General features: G+C 36.5%; 1 protein-coding gene and 1 long non-coding RNA gene across 3 annotated transcripts in view; both read right to left on the bottom strand.

Annotated features, from left to right (window-relative positions):
• Positions 1–927: 927 nt before the first annotated feature.
• On the bottom strand, positions 928–5,641 carry LOC132073569 (uncharacterized). The gene is made up of 2 exons (XR_009418504.1): positions 2,715–5,641; positions 928–1,883 (listed from the first exon to the last, which is right to left on the bottom strand). It is a non-coding gene; the product is annotated as an uncharacterized LOC132073569 (long non-coding RNA).
• A 1,404-nt stretch (positions 5,642–7,045) lies between these two features.
• Positions 7,046–15,200, bottom strand: part of GXYLT1 (glucoside xylosyltransferase 1) — a 28,625-nt gene continuing 20,470 nt past the window's right edge. For both annotated transcript variants that reach the window (XM_059473307.1, XM_059473306.1), the window contains 3 exons: positions 11,497–11,620; positions 11,009–11,181; positions 7,046–8,935 (listed from right to left, as the gene is read on the bottom strand). In XM_059473307.1, the coding sequence (XP_059329290.1) occupies positions 8,774–8,935; positions 11,009–11,181; positions 11,497–11,620 (459 nt within the window). In that variant the 3' untranslated portion in view covers positions 7,046–8,773. The remainder of the gene's footprint in view (positions 8,936–11,008; positions 11,182–11,496; positions 11,621–15,200) is intronic.

A 15,200-nucleotide genomic window follows, 5' to 3' on the forward strand; every position in this document is an offset into this window, starting at 1 on the left:
TCCTGTGTGCTTCAATGGGCTATTTGCAGCTGTTAATTTTTCAGCCAGAAACATTTTATACCCTGCACACTCTATCGCATTCAGCAATCCCTCTAAAATTTTGTTTGGGCCTTTTGAAGTCATAAATCAATTTCTTTTCCTTGTACCTTCACAGAAAGAAGAGTTGATTGAAGATTGCTTCTTCCTTGGAGGTCACGCAGCACGTACAGGAGCAGGGCACAGACCAAGCCCTGCTCTGACACCAGGTGCCCTGGCAGCCAGGAGCTCAGCTGCTCTCAGAAGCCCAGCTGAGCCTGCCTGCCCCAGGCAAGCAGAATGGCTCAGATCACCTCCTCTCAATCCTAATGGCCCCAACAGCCAAGCTTTCTTCCTGAAAGCACACCTCTGGTAAAAAGCCTTTATCTCTACAGCAAAATAAATATGGTTACAATTTTATAATAGTCAATACAAAGCTGAAAGGGAAACTCAGTTTATTCCCCAAGTTCCAATGAAGAAACACACAGCACTGCTTCTGCACTACACTGGATCAAGAACAGGCTTAGGTGCCCAGACACAGTGCTCATGCAGTAGCTGTGTGCACCAGACACGGTGCTCATGCAGTAGCACTGTGGACAAAGCAGCACCCCTGCTCCAGGCGTGAACTGGTACAGTCACCTCGGCACAGCAAACAGTTCTGAAAGCACAGTTCTGCATCCTGGTGGCAGAACACATCCAACTGCCAGGGAGATCCAGAAAGATCAGAGAGGTACAGTGACACCAACTCCTGGAGAAGACAAGCAGCAAGTAGACTGCAGGGGTAGTGAAGAAAGGAGACAAACCAGGAAGAACAAGCAGAAAAGACGAGAGGGAGTAAACCCCCAATACACCAATTGTGCCCACAAGACTGACGAATAATATCAAATCAAAAGAAAAACATACATAACACACTTTGGGTAGCAAAACTGGGGGTTTTTATTTCTTGGGCTTAGATCTGCAATCCAAATTCACCTTGAATATTCATGGCATAAAAATGTAAAACAAAAGAATGAAGTAAAACATAGAATTCTGAAGTTTTGTGAAATCCAATAGGGAAGCAGAATTTCTTAGACACCAGCTGCCCAGTGAGACACAATAGGTCAGGTCAGCATAATAAGGCTAAAACATTAGCTTTAACTAAATTTGATTTCCTAGTCTTAAATCATTAGTTGAAATGGATTATATAGCTTTAATTTTCTTGGAAGCCTAAAAATCATGCTCTAAATACTCATTAATTCAACCACAAAGATTCACATTTTAGGATAACTTCTACATCTACTTTTGTATTCCAAAGCTATTCTTATAAATATTACAGACTGATTGAATGTGAATTACTCTAGTAAAATGTGTACAGAAATGACTGGCAGAACATTAACATTCATAAGACATAGAGGAAGATATGGATCTGTTGTACCCAGATTATAATTCTGAAAATGAGGGCATGATATTAAATGACCCAAAGGAAAAACAGGAGGGAAAGTGACCTCCCAGAATATGAAGGTAGTAGAAAATGATAATAAATTGCTCATCTCAGTTTAATAATTTAATACAAGCTGCAGAAAGTAGAAAGGCCACTTAGGAAGGCACAAAAAGCATTTTTAGCTATCAGTGTTCTATGCCAGTAATAAGAAAATTAAAGACAGCACAATCTAGCAGCACTTCTCCGAGTGGTGAGAAAGCCACAGGTAAGCCCCAAGTTTGCACTCTGTGGCCTTAGAGAGGTCTGAAGTGCAGAAACAACCTCTAGGAAACAAACTTCACACTCTCTTTTCTCCCCTTGCAAAATTCAGCTTGGTTTCAGGTGAACATTTATTAAAGCAAAATCTCAAATGTTTGCTTTGCTCTAAGAAGACAAATCAATAAATTATCTGTGGAAAAGAGGGAAGGGGAATTTGAGTGAGAATATTAGTTCAACAGGTACCTTGAAAAGTAGTCATAACACTTACAGACTCTAGGGTTATATGCTTAAAGGCTTCTAATATGCTTTCAGAATATAACATGCCTGTATTTTTGAAGTTTGGCATTCTTAGAACAGCAACAAACTGTATCAGATTTGAGAAATCCTGCTTTTGTAGATTTGCTTTGGTAAAACAGAATAAGGAAACTGTCCTGACATCTAATCTACGAGTATGGCCCGTGACCCAAGTTCCTAAATGAGGGTGTTAAAGTGCAAATCTCTGGCTTTGACCCAGACTCTGAAATTAGGTTTGGTTGTTGGTTTTCAGGAGTCATGTGGAATTCAAAAACAACAGGCCAGGAACTAACAAGGAGATACAAATAACTGCATTATTTCTCCTCCCCTTTTAGCATGACCATTAAGAAACAAATAAAACCAGTACAACAATACAGCAGCAAGGAGGAAGTTATTCCTAGTTTCAGAGAGTTTAGATAGGGTGATACTAAGGATCTACGGTGACAAGTTACAGTTCTTTTCCTTGAAATTCACCATAAACAAGGAATCAGTCTGTTAAGAATTATCTGCCCATCCCTCTACATAAGGGGCTGACACAGCGAAAAGTCAAATCATTTGATGAACAAAGGACACTAACCCTTACATCCACCAAATCAGAAATTAGATTCAAGGCTAGAGAACTATTTCAAAATTGTTAACTGTATCTCAGAAATCTGTAATTATCTAGTTCCTGTTGTGAAAAATTATGCATTCCTTGTTATCTCTCTATTTTATTCCTATGGATTACCTGGAAACTTGTTGCCATCTTAATGTAAAGTTCCCATACATTCTTGGTAATTTCTCATGGACATCTCCTCACAGCACTGACTCCTTCTTCCTCAGAGCACAGCCAACAAACCGCATCTCTCTCCCTACCCAGCTATCCCACTCTTTTGTAGCCCTCATTCTTACTGGACACAGCTGTGGCCTGTTAAGGGCAGGCCTGTTCCTAATCTTTGGTGATTGGTGCAGCTGCAGCTCCTCAGGGGTGAGACTGCCTTCTGCACTATCTTTATTTTCTTACATTCTATCCCTCCACAGAAACTAAAACAAGGAAATTAAATAAAAGATGGACACCTCAGAGCAGCCTTCTGGTACCTGAAGGGGGCCTACAGGAGAGCTGGACAGGGACTTTTTACAAAGGCTTTAGTGACAGGATTAGGGAATGGCTTTAAACTGGAAGAGGGAAGGTTTAGATTAGGTATCAGGGAAAGAATTCTTTACTGTGAAGGTGGTGAGATGCTGGAACAGGTTGCCCAGAGCAGTTGTAAATGCCCCATCACTGGAAATGTTCATGGCAGGTTGGATGGGGCTTTGAAGAAGTTGGTCTAGTGGGAGGTGTCCCTGGCCAGGAGAAGGGGTTGGAACTAGATGAGCTTTAAGGTCCCTTCCAACCCAAACCATTCTGTGATTGTACAATCTGTAAGTGGAAATAGACGGGGTCCTTGGGTTGTGCAACTAAGGTGGCACCCAGATATAGGAGAAGCATTTAAAATCCAGATCTAACAGAACTGATGGTCATTGCTTTGATTAAAGAAACTTGCAATCATATGGATGGAGTAGGCAGGCACCAGCCACTCATCTACCCTAAGAGAACAGATATTCAGGGAAGAAACTACCAGATGATCACTCAAGGACCATAATGACTTTACTGATCGCTGCAAACTTCCTCCTACCTGAACATCATCAAATAGCAGTCTGAAGAAAAAGAAAAAATAAAACCCAACCACAGCAGGGATACAGGTCCTCCTTTAATTACAGGTTTCTGCAAAGAGACCTGTAATACTACCTCCTGCAATTTTATGAGCATTCAAATGAAAGAAGAGCTTAGTGATTATCTTTTAAAAGCAGTGCAGGGCAAAGGCAGAAGGGAGCATAAAGAAGCCCTGCAGAAATATGCAAGCAAATATACAGGAAGATGCACATTCATAAGTTTAAATGAGGACTCTCTCAAGAATTGACTGCAGCTGTGCATAAAGCAACCACAAAACTGAAGAGACACAACTGAATTTTAACACAAGAATTTCCAATTACTCAATATCCCTTCAAGAAACTTAAAATTTTAATAGGCCCATGAAGGCTTGAAAAGGCACAGGAGACAAACATATCTTAAATTTCATGACAACTTTGCAGGACAAGCTGTTCTTGTATAGATCCACTAAATGGTTACAAGAGAGAGATTTTGAGAACTACTTTAAAATGAGATTTCCTCCTCACTTCCTGAACTGGAAAATTCACTATTACCTCTGTAAACATCTTCTGTTTTGAAACCTGAGTAATAGTTTTGAATACTCTACTAGGACTACAGTGCAACTGTGAGGCAACCTGCATTTCTATAGGAAATTATCCTGCATTATTTAAGATTTGGCAGTTGAATACAGAAAGCAAGCTGTCAAATGTTTCTCTGTAGTGTTAGAAAGATCAAACATGTTTTGTTTTCCCAAGGGAACCTAGGGTGCATATCTAAACTCATGTTTAGTTATTTTTTACTCACTGGGTTCATGCTTTGCCCATTTGGACAACTTGAGCAAATAACTTGGCTGTTATTTGTGCAAAACTCTGTAGGAATTTCAGTGATTCTTCTCAAATGTACAGAAAAATGCAGCTGGACAAAACTGAACTTCCAAAAAAGAAACAGAAGATATTCAAAGAGATCAGAAAGAAAACAGTAAAATCACTTCTAAGTTCCTGTGCACAGAATAATGCTCAGACTGACAGCAAAAAGGCCATAAGACAGATACAAGATCTTTCACAAGATCCATGGTGATGAGAAGTACCTTCCCACTACTTCCTACTTCTATTGTCCCTGCTACAGAAGAATCCACTTTCTGCTAATAGAAGTCACACATTCACATTATAGTTCTCTGCAACTTATTTTAACACAAAAAATCACTGGAGCTGTTTCAACTGTTATCCATTCACAAAACAGGAAAGTGGGCAGGAAAGCCACAGTAACTATCATAATCACATTAGCTACCATGAAAGAGAGTTAAAATAGTAACTACTCAAAAAATTGATACTTTACTTTAAAAATCTTGACAAAAAGCCTATACATTCATTTTAATTACACATGAATATTCCACTTAGTCAAGAAAAAAAATAAATCACACTGCCAGTAAATGAATATTGTTAAACCTGTTTGCTAGTTGAAAATCATTCATTTTGAACCAGAAAACAGACAATGAAAAATAAGTTAAGCTTTCTAAGGAGTGGAAGTTCTACATATGTCTACACATTTGGAGACACCTTTATAAACCACGCAGAAGAAACCAGAAGTCTAGTGTTTTCCTACAGATAAGCTGAAGTTAGTGCTCAGTTTCACCCCATTTAATCTGCCACAAACACCATGACAGCCATAAATGTGCGTTAATAAGAAGCAGTAATTCATTGTATCTCCACTCCAAAAAAGAGCCCAAGAATGCACATACAGCTAACACATTACACCTCCAGCTATACCTCTTGCATGTTGTGCTTCTAAACCTTCCAAGCAGACCCAGACCATATCCTACTCCCACCACTAGATTGTAGCTACTTTCTTTTCCATGCTGTGTAGACAGAAGTATAATTTGGGAGGAGGAAAAGGAAGAGAGCTGGCTCCTTAGTCATCCTATTATGTAAAATGTACAGATGGAAGTGTGGAAAGCCTGAATGGTTGGAGTATGTCTGGTATGGAGAGAAATCTGGTACAAATCAAGAAATACAATGACAGCTCAGTTTTCCAATCAGCATTTTGCCAGAAGTTTACAGCTTGACCAAATTTAGGTCAAAACCAGCACAAGGCAACTCCATTCTCTTTTGAAATATGTTTAAAATAAGAATAATAAAAAATATTTGCCCCCCCCCAATCTGCTTTCTTTATCATTCTAAGCTTAAACCAAAAGCTTTCCAAAACCAATTCAACTGCCATTAAAGGTCACCACAGTCTAAATTTCAGCAAAACTACAAATAACTGGACAGACATTTTCATAAAGCTTATGCACCTTAGTAACTGGCAGTGGCACAAGCACCACACGCAAGGGTGTTTCAGTCCCATGAAGGGACAGCTTGCTTTTCATATTGTCTACAATGAGTGACAGAAGTTCATCCAAATAAGATATTAACATCTTCACACAGATCTCTTTGCCAGGAGACTGTGATCCCTTTGGAAGAGACAATAATGGTACCATGACATAGAGACTAATCAAGCATGAGGAAGACAGATTTATCTTCAGTTAAACTGAATGTATATTTCCTGATGATCATATTTTTCTATTAAACTTTACACTTTATAATAACTTTATAACAAATAAATCATAAAAAATTGGATTCCTAAAGGTCTGTAATTTGTTAGTACTCACTATGTTTGTAGAAAAAACAATGTTTGTAAAACTAGAGAGACAAGAATTCCCAAGCTGGATGTAAGCTCTACACTTCTAAGCATCTAAACTTAAAATCAGGTATCCAAATGTCTGGGAGCATAACTGGTTTCTATCACATTATCTGGATTCCCAGTCTTTTTAGTGTCTCTAAATGTTTCCCTTAGAAGCCAGATTTGGGGTTTTGTTTGTAAAAGTAGGTTGTTTTCCTAAATTGAAAATAACAAGGATTAGACAACTAAAAATGTGCTTGAAACAGACAAATACTCTGCAGAATTACTTAATGGAAGCTTTTTGCATTTTTTAAAACTTTTCTAAAGTGTTCATGGAGCTGAACTGAGATGAGCTGTTTTTCATTTCTATTAAAAAAATTAGTCAAAACCTATGGCACAAGACCATTCTGCCATTTGTAATATGGTAAGTAAACATTTCTAGTTATAAGCACAAAGTAAGAATTTTGGTGCTACAATAAGCATCAATATTAATTCTTTTTGTTCTACTCTGCCATAAAATTTGAAATTTAAGTGGAAATATTGCTGCTAAGCTCCACATTCCCCTTTTTTTCTTAAATGGTCTATTAGGTTTTAAGAGAATCTTGACATGTCTTCAACACACTTAAAATAAATTCAAAATTGAAAGTTTCTGCAAAGACAAACACAAAAAGTCAAAATATTTTTTTAAATACAAACATAGAGTACAAGTAAAAAGAAAAGCTGAAGACAAATTGATACAAAAATCAGTATTTATGTAAAAAAATAATGCACTGCATATTGTAAAATCAGTCAGTTACAGTATTCACCTTCACAGAGATTTCTACATTTTCAGGCTTCAAAAGGTTACACAGCAAGAAGAGATGTACACAAGAGGCAGACTGCTTCCTAGATTCCATCCCACAAATTTATGCCCTGAGCCTGCAGGGAAATTAGAAGCAGGATACAAACTCTGCTGACAGTGGAGTGTGTTCTTGTACTGCTAAAGCATTTGTCCAGCTCACATGGATCTGGAAGTCAGAGCCAGCCTATCTTTGACAAGGAAACAGCTACAAAAATTAAGCTTCTAAAATGGGGTTGGGATGAAGGTGCAAGTCAGTGAGTGGATCCTCCATGTTCAACACACAGGAACTGTCCTGGAATCCAAAAGCTCACTTTATGAAGACTTCATCTCACTTAGACAGGTTATCTAAGTTCATATATACTTTACAAATACATTTCATACCATGCAAGTTTAAATATTTAACTGTAACACTAGAATTCAGCCCTTTTCTTCATGGTTTTCTCAGGAGAAAAAGTTTTTATTACTTAAACAGAAGGTTTTATTTTTTCACTAAGATAATTGGAGGAAATCTAATCCTTTCCTGTTGCAAATCACTATCACCCTATCCACAGTAATGCATTCATGTAGTTGAGGGTCTGCCCCAAAACTATTTTAAAGCCATTTATTAAAAAAATATTATAACAGGATATATTCTCTAAAAAACCCCATCTACTACAGAGTCTGATGAAACATCAGAACTCTTACTACAGCTCTTCACTTTTAGGTACTACATACTCTATAACAATCATCAGGTAATAATTCCTAGTATGGAAATACAACAGCAACAGCTTTCCACTACTGGGCTTTTTTTCTACTTCGAAAATGCCCAATAAAGCTGCAAAACCATGAAATTTTTTAAAGTATTGTAAGACAAGCAACTTCAAACTGGATTTTTACTTAAAACCCCCTCAGTTCTGCTCTACCTTTTGGTGCTAATGGCTCTATAATGTTGAAACAAATTCTTTTTAATATAAAGTCTCCGTATTTACTACAGAGAAAACTAGTATCACATACTAGTCCTTAATTTCTCAGAAAATCATATTTATAGTGTGCAGTTTACATCTGAGAGAAACGAAACAAGATTGTCAAAACAGTACTTCAACATGTAAGAGATGAACATATAAAGGCACATACAGATTGTCAATGATTACAACACATTTCTTTGACAAGAGAATATTTTCTGCACTTGTAAACAACTTTGTTTACATAAAGGCTCACACCTTTAAAGTGAGGTTAGTGCTGCTGACTCAGTTATTGCTACATTCACAGTTTAATAGAATTTTAGACAATATATGAGGTACACTCCCAAACAGAGTCATCTTCATTTCTTCCTTGTTCATTCATCATTAGATAACTGAATTATGCAGACTAAAATTACTGACCATCGAAGCCAGTAATACCCAAATCATCAGATATGAGACAAACATTAGCACTGATTAAACTTCAAAAAACCAGAAAGTCACTGTTGCAGAAAAAAGTTCTTGTTCTTCATTACATGAATATTTTCTTCATTTTTATCTATGCTAGTAAACTTTTTTCTGGGCACATTAAGATCCCATTCAAGCTGTAATAGAATTCTTGCACCTTTTGACCAGCTAAGTTAATTCAGTCTCTTGATGTAAAAGCTAGGAGTCAAAAATCACCTTCCCTTTGATCTTCTGGCATACAAGTCCCTTACACTTTTTGTTAGCTGCTTTATGAATACTTTGTATACTCTTCCACAGTATGTGTGCGTGGTTTTCTGCAGCTCCCGCTCTAGGGGCTGCAGCAGCGAATGAACCAGGTCATCTCCAAATGAATACTGTAAAGAGGTTAAGAAAATTTAAGGTTAATATGGAAGATTGTCATTACTCAGAGGTATTAGAGTTTTATAAAAATTATTTTCAGCATCACATTTGCTGTCTATAGGTTTATCAAATGCTTTCAAGAACTCACGAGTGTTTCTGAATGCAATAATTTAAAAACAACTCTAAATTACAAAAGTATACTCTCATGCTTTCAATAAACCTAAGAAAAAAGATTTTTTTAATGCTAGGCAAATGAATGTATTCAGACAAGCAAGGAGGAAATTTTTAAAATTACCTTACCCAATTAAAAATTTACAACTCTAAAATGATTTCTGGATTTTTTTTTTTGTTGTATGGTAACTTTCTCAAATGACATATAACCTTTAAGTAATACAAGTCTTATCAAATTATAATGAAACAGCAGTATAAAAAGTGGTACTGACGTTTCATTAAATTGAATGATGGTCAAACACATATTATGTTTAACATAAGCATGAAATAAAGTTGTCATTAGGTCAACACTGCAATGTTTTTTATAAACAAATGCTAAGTTAAAACAGCACTTTGAAGTAACATAATTTTGTCCATCTTATTACCATTGAATCAGTAGTGGTTTACATACTTTCTCTGATGCATCCACATATGAAATGGGATCATAAATATAAGGAAATAATTATTTCTTCTATTTTAGACAATGCTCAAAGGAAACAAAGAAATAATATTTTTATGGAAATACAATCATTTTCACTGCAATGTATTCTCAGACCCCCAAAAGTACTTTTCTTCATTTTTATACCTATATGACAATGTGTAATAAAGCAACATTAAAATATACTCTTGATTTTTGTAGGTTATACACACACAGTAGCCTGCTGCATTAAAATGTGCATCAGTGCTAAGTTTTACAGCTCTTCAGTGAGTATACTGATGTAGTGATAAATGGTTCATTAGATTATTTATTTGCAGCATGAAAAGAAGTCATTGTGCTTAGTATTTAAAGGAACAGCAACATATTAATACACTGAATTCCTGGAAAAGGTCAAAACATAGCATATAAAAAAATTTTTTTACAATCCAAATCAAGATACAATTAGGTATTAAAGTGTTGCAGTAAATATATACAAACTTTGGGAAGAAGGGATTTTTTTCTGCACTTTAAAATCTCCAAAAAAAAATGAAGTTTTTGGTGATGGCTCGTTCAGCCTGGAGATAAAGATTGTCCTTCTCTACGCTGCACTGGTGTGGCCTCACCTTGAGTAAGCAGTGTGTGCAGTTTTGGTCACAATGTACGCATACAAAGCTATAAGTGTCCAAAGGAGGACCAGAGATGGTGAAGGGCCTCAGGGGAAAGCATGTGAGGAGTGGCCGAGGGTCTGCTCAGCCTGGAGGAGACTGATGGGAGACTCCACTGCAGTTACAATCTCCTTCTTAGGGGAAGAGGAGGGGCAGACACCGATCTCTGCTCTCTGGTGACCAGTGTGAGACAGGACCCGAGGGAATGGCCCCAAGTTTTGTCAGGGGATGTTCAGGTTGGATTTTCAGAAAAGGTTCCAGAAGAGGGTGGCTGGGCACTGGAAGAGGCTCCCCAGAGAAATGGTGACAGCATGAAGCCTGGCACAGCACAAGAAGTCTTCAGACAGTGCTCTCAGGTGTACGGTGTGACTCTCAGGGATGGTCCTGTGCAGGGCCAGGTACCTGGATTTCAGTGATCACTGCCAGCCCCTTCCTATTATTCAGATATTCCAAGATGTCCAAAAGCTCACAGAAACAATGCACCAGATGATTTATTAAATAAATGAGAATAAAGCCTTTTAAATAAACACTGACAACTACAGGCATGGTTCTCAAATCCTAACCTAGATACAGTCTACACTCTGTATCAAAAGATGTTAATCAAAACAGAAATTTACTGGAACTCCATCCAAACAATAAAAGAGAAAAAAATGGTAAAACACTTGATGTTCCTTAAAAGTGAAAAAATTACTTTGTTGCAATCAAGGTGAATATCAACATGCCTACAAAATGCATTTACTACTATAGATAAACATACATGAAAGAATACCAAGTACAAGGCAAAAATCACTTACATTTTTTATTGCTTCATAGACAGCCCTAAAAGTTGGTTGTTTATCATCATGGTAAACACCTCTATTTCCATGAAGAATAAATATACCTTCTTCTTCAGCTGCCTTACAATTGCTTCCATAGATACAGTGGTCAGGCCGGTAATTCCATTGGCAAGGAAAAACATAAAGACTTTCTGTGTGGAAAAATGAGAGCTCTGGGTTAAGCATCAAAATTGTTTCAGGAAATAAACCAATATTTTCTTTATTTATTTAGGACAGCTTTATAAATTTCTGTACAGTTGTTTTGAAATCTAACAGTTTAATTACATGTAGCAAGCTCCAGCACTGTCTCAAATGCTTTCAGAGAACTAAGTAAGTGAATAATCCCTTGAAGGCTTTTACCCAAAAGCCTGCTTATTGAATATTTTCCTGGATTTTTTTCCTGGAGATTTTTTTTCCGTAGAAAAGATAACTTCACAGTGTTAGGCTGAAAATCAACGTGGATTTACCTGGATTGTGAAAAAACATAATGTTCAATAGATCCTGATCACCCCATGTTATGTTCAGCTTGTATTTCTTCAGTAGTGGCATCAGAATTTCTCCCCATTGTAACCGGACTGGTGTCATGTCATTCTATTAAACAGAACAAAGCAAAACCACACACATTCAGGACAGTTAAACCCATAGGGAAGGAAATACCTTACAGAATCACAGTAGCTTGCACTGCAAAGGTACAAATCTCAAATGTATAGATAATTTCTTCCTTTTAAACCAACAAGCCTCTCTAAGGAAATTCCTTACAGACTTTTGCAATATGCTTTATTTCTCAATGATCAACTTACTGAAAAATTTTCCTCTAACATCTCAAATCAAGAATTCGAAGAATAGCAAGGGATTTTTTACACAGCAGTAGGATCTAACACCAAAACTGTGTTTAAGTCATGCAGCGAGTAGACGGGGAGTATTTACATATCCACACATCATGCAATTTCTCTCTTTTTCACAGAATTATAATATACACACGTTCTAATGTTAACTGCAAAAATTTGAATCGGTTCAATATAAAATAGGTCCAAACACAGAGAAAAAAATACTGGCTACAAACTAGTGTACAAAAATACAGAAATCTTTCAAAGGTTTTCAGAAGTATTTTCATCAAGTTGAACTTATTTTTTTAGTTACTGAACTTGAATTTCCTGATCAACAGGACAACTTTTCACTAGCGAAAGTCAGTGAGAACCAAAACAACAGCTGATACCAAATTCCTGAATTCCTGATTTGGCAGAATCACTTCAAATGAAAAGGAGTTCTTCTAAGGTTCTGGTTGAGGAGCAGCTACTTGGACTACATTGGCCTACACTGAATTCCATGTTAACAAAGGGATTCAAATCTGCAGTTTAAATGGTTACATATTCTAAAGCTAATCTCTTATCTTTACAGCTTATTTAAGCTTTACTAGAAAAGGAACAAGGCTGCTCACTTTGTACTCTGTACTTCACAGTTTCGAGAGTGTGGATGGAATAGCAGTAAGTCCCATAGAGAGAAAATTCCTGAACAAGCATTGTACCCTTGCTGCTTTTTAAGCAAGTTGCCAAAAGAAAAATTATATTAGAACTCCAGTACAGTTTCAGATTTGCATACAGGAATATAATTTTAAGAGACAGGAGCAAAATATCAGTTTGAGATTTACAGTATCAAAGACTTCTTTCTCTGTGCTTGACACTGACAAAGTAGAAAGTGCATAAAATTGCAGTTCAGCTTTTACTCTCCCCTCAGATCATTTCTGCCATCAAATATGAAGGGCTTTCAGAACTGAAGACTAAACCAAGAAATACTACAAAATTTCAGACAAGAATTAATACAAAAAAAGATCTATACCTTATATTATGCAAGAAGCCAAACAGAATATTACAGTCTCTCCTCTCCTAAAAAATTTATGATTATGATTGCCTGCAAGTATTCAATGAGCGCAGGCATAAGAAATGCACAAGAAAATTCTTTGCTAGTAAGAACTATCATTAGATTCAATGCAAATTGATTAAATTAAATAAAACACAGGCTTTATTACTAAGCTAAACCCTTCCAAAAAAGCAAATAAATAGGATTGAATCACAGTCAGTAAAGATTACTCCCTCACCTGAAATTTGCAATTCCCAGAATACTGACCTAAATTTAAGTTTAGACAAAATGCTAAGAAATAAAAACAGAATTAAATTACCTCATTCATACCAGGCAAATCATGGTACAAGAATATACAATGACAAATTCAGTTTTAGAGCAACACATAGAAATAGAAATTTAAATTGTTTAAGTAATTATTTAATAGAATTTTCTTTCCACTTGCAGAGTTTTAACAGCAGAGAAATCCAGAGGATATCCCAAGAAGATGCAAAGCAGGTAAGAACATGCATCACATAGCCAGATATCTAGAAGCAATACTACTTGACAAATAGTGCTGTCAGATTTAAGAACTGGAAACTGTAATATTTCCATAACCTTTGCATAAATAGAAAAGAGCTATATATTAATAAAATAGCAGTGATATATAATGACACCAGTGTAGGAGCAAGGGAAACTACTTGAATAATTACTTGTTTCCCTTCTTTAAAATATTCCATTGTAAGGTGAAACAGCCTGAGAAGTAGGATTCTGATAGAACTACTTTTTGGAAGTTACTCAAGTAAAAAAACTCAAAGAAAAAATATTACATTAATTTTAAAATGTCCAGAATATAAGCCTTCTCTTCAGTATTCCACAACATGTGAATGCTAGCAATTTGAGAAAAAAATTCCCAAATGATAGTAGGCATTTCTGTGATGACACCACACTGATACAGCCAGGTTCTTAAGAACTCTCAAATTCTAGTTTATTTGAGCAGAAGAAAATGTGCAAGAAGAAAAAATATGGAGGAACATCAAAGTATTTTCTGACATTTTGGGTCAGTTTTTTGTTTGTTTGTTTAGCTTGGTCATTACTCATTTCTGTACCAAAAAACTTCTGCGTGGCAAAGGCTGAAGTCAGACTTAAAAAAGCTGTCACATTTAGCCTTTACTTTTTTTAAATTCTAAGAAAATATAAAGCTGAGGAAAGGTATTCAAATCACACAGCAGTATCTAAACAAACTGCAGCTGTGTCCCACAAACAGCTGACCAATTTAAACTTCCTTAATGCCAAGGGAGAGCCAGCCCTTTGCCTTCTGTTTACATGATTCTACCCTGTTCTTACACTAAAAATGTAGTGCTGACACTTACTGCATGTTTATGTAAGCTGATATACTTCAATAACCCAGCAGAAGGATTTCTTTTTTTCTACTGTTAGCAAATGGAATTGAATCACAGAAAGGACTGAAAACCAATACCTACAACCAAGCAAATAAGAAAAGTAGGGAAAAGAAGCTGCTAAGAGACAGGAACCTTCCTTTTAGAAGCAATTTGGTATTTTGCAGGCTCACCAATTTCTTGAAACTACAGCCCTAAGCAATAAGGAATGATAAAAAAAAAAAAAAAAATTTGTACTGGTTTAGGTCACAGAAGCTCTCTGAACTTTGTTTTTTTCCTAAAGCATACCCGTGAACCTTTGCACACTCTATCTGAAGTTAATTTATTTGGGGTTTGATTTTCTAAGAGCTTGTTCCCTTCCTTGAGTGCCTGCATCTCAAGCATCAATAACCTTCTCAATAAATGTGATTGAAGTAATTCCTCTCTATTCACATTGCCTCACTGGTCTTTTTGCTTAAAAGCACCGTACCTGTAGCATTTGCTATATCTCTTTTAAAAAAAAAGAGATTTGTATACATCTATACGTATACAAATACAAAAAGAATCACGTACTATTACCTCTTCAATATCCTAAACAGTCTTGACTGCTTTACATTCCCATTTTCTAACTGCTGCTTAGCAGAGACAACATGTAGACACTAACCATCAGACGCTTCATCATGAATTCTAATGTCATGTGCAGTTATGCAGTATAATGAGCACTACAATGCAGTACAATATTCAGTAACACATCTGTGCATGCACTTCTAGTTGTACACAAGCATACACACGTGTGCATTTAGTGTATGCATTTGTGCCCTACAGAAACTCCACACACAAGACAAATAAGATAGGACCAGAAGGAACAACATCAATTAGGCAGCCCAGGAGCTGGGATGCTTGTCTGAAATGGCCTGACACTCCTGAGAAGACTGAGGAGACTTAAATAGGTAAGT

This window comes from Ammospiza nelsoni, chromosome 5 (genome assembly GCF_027579445.1).
Source record: "Ammospiza nelsoni isolate bAmmNel1 chromosome 5, bAmmNel1.pri, whole genome shotgun sequence".
NCBI lineage: Eukaryota > Metazoa > Chordata > Aves > Passeriformes > Passerellidae > Ammospiza > Ammospiza nelsoni.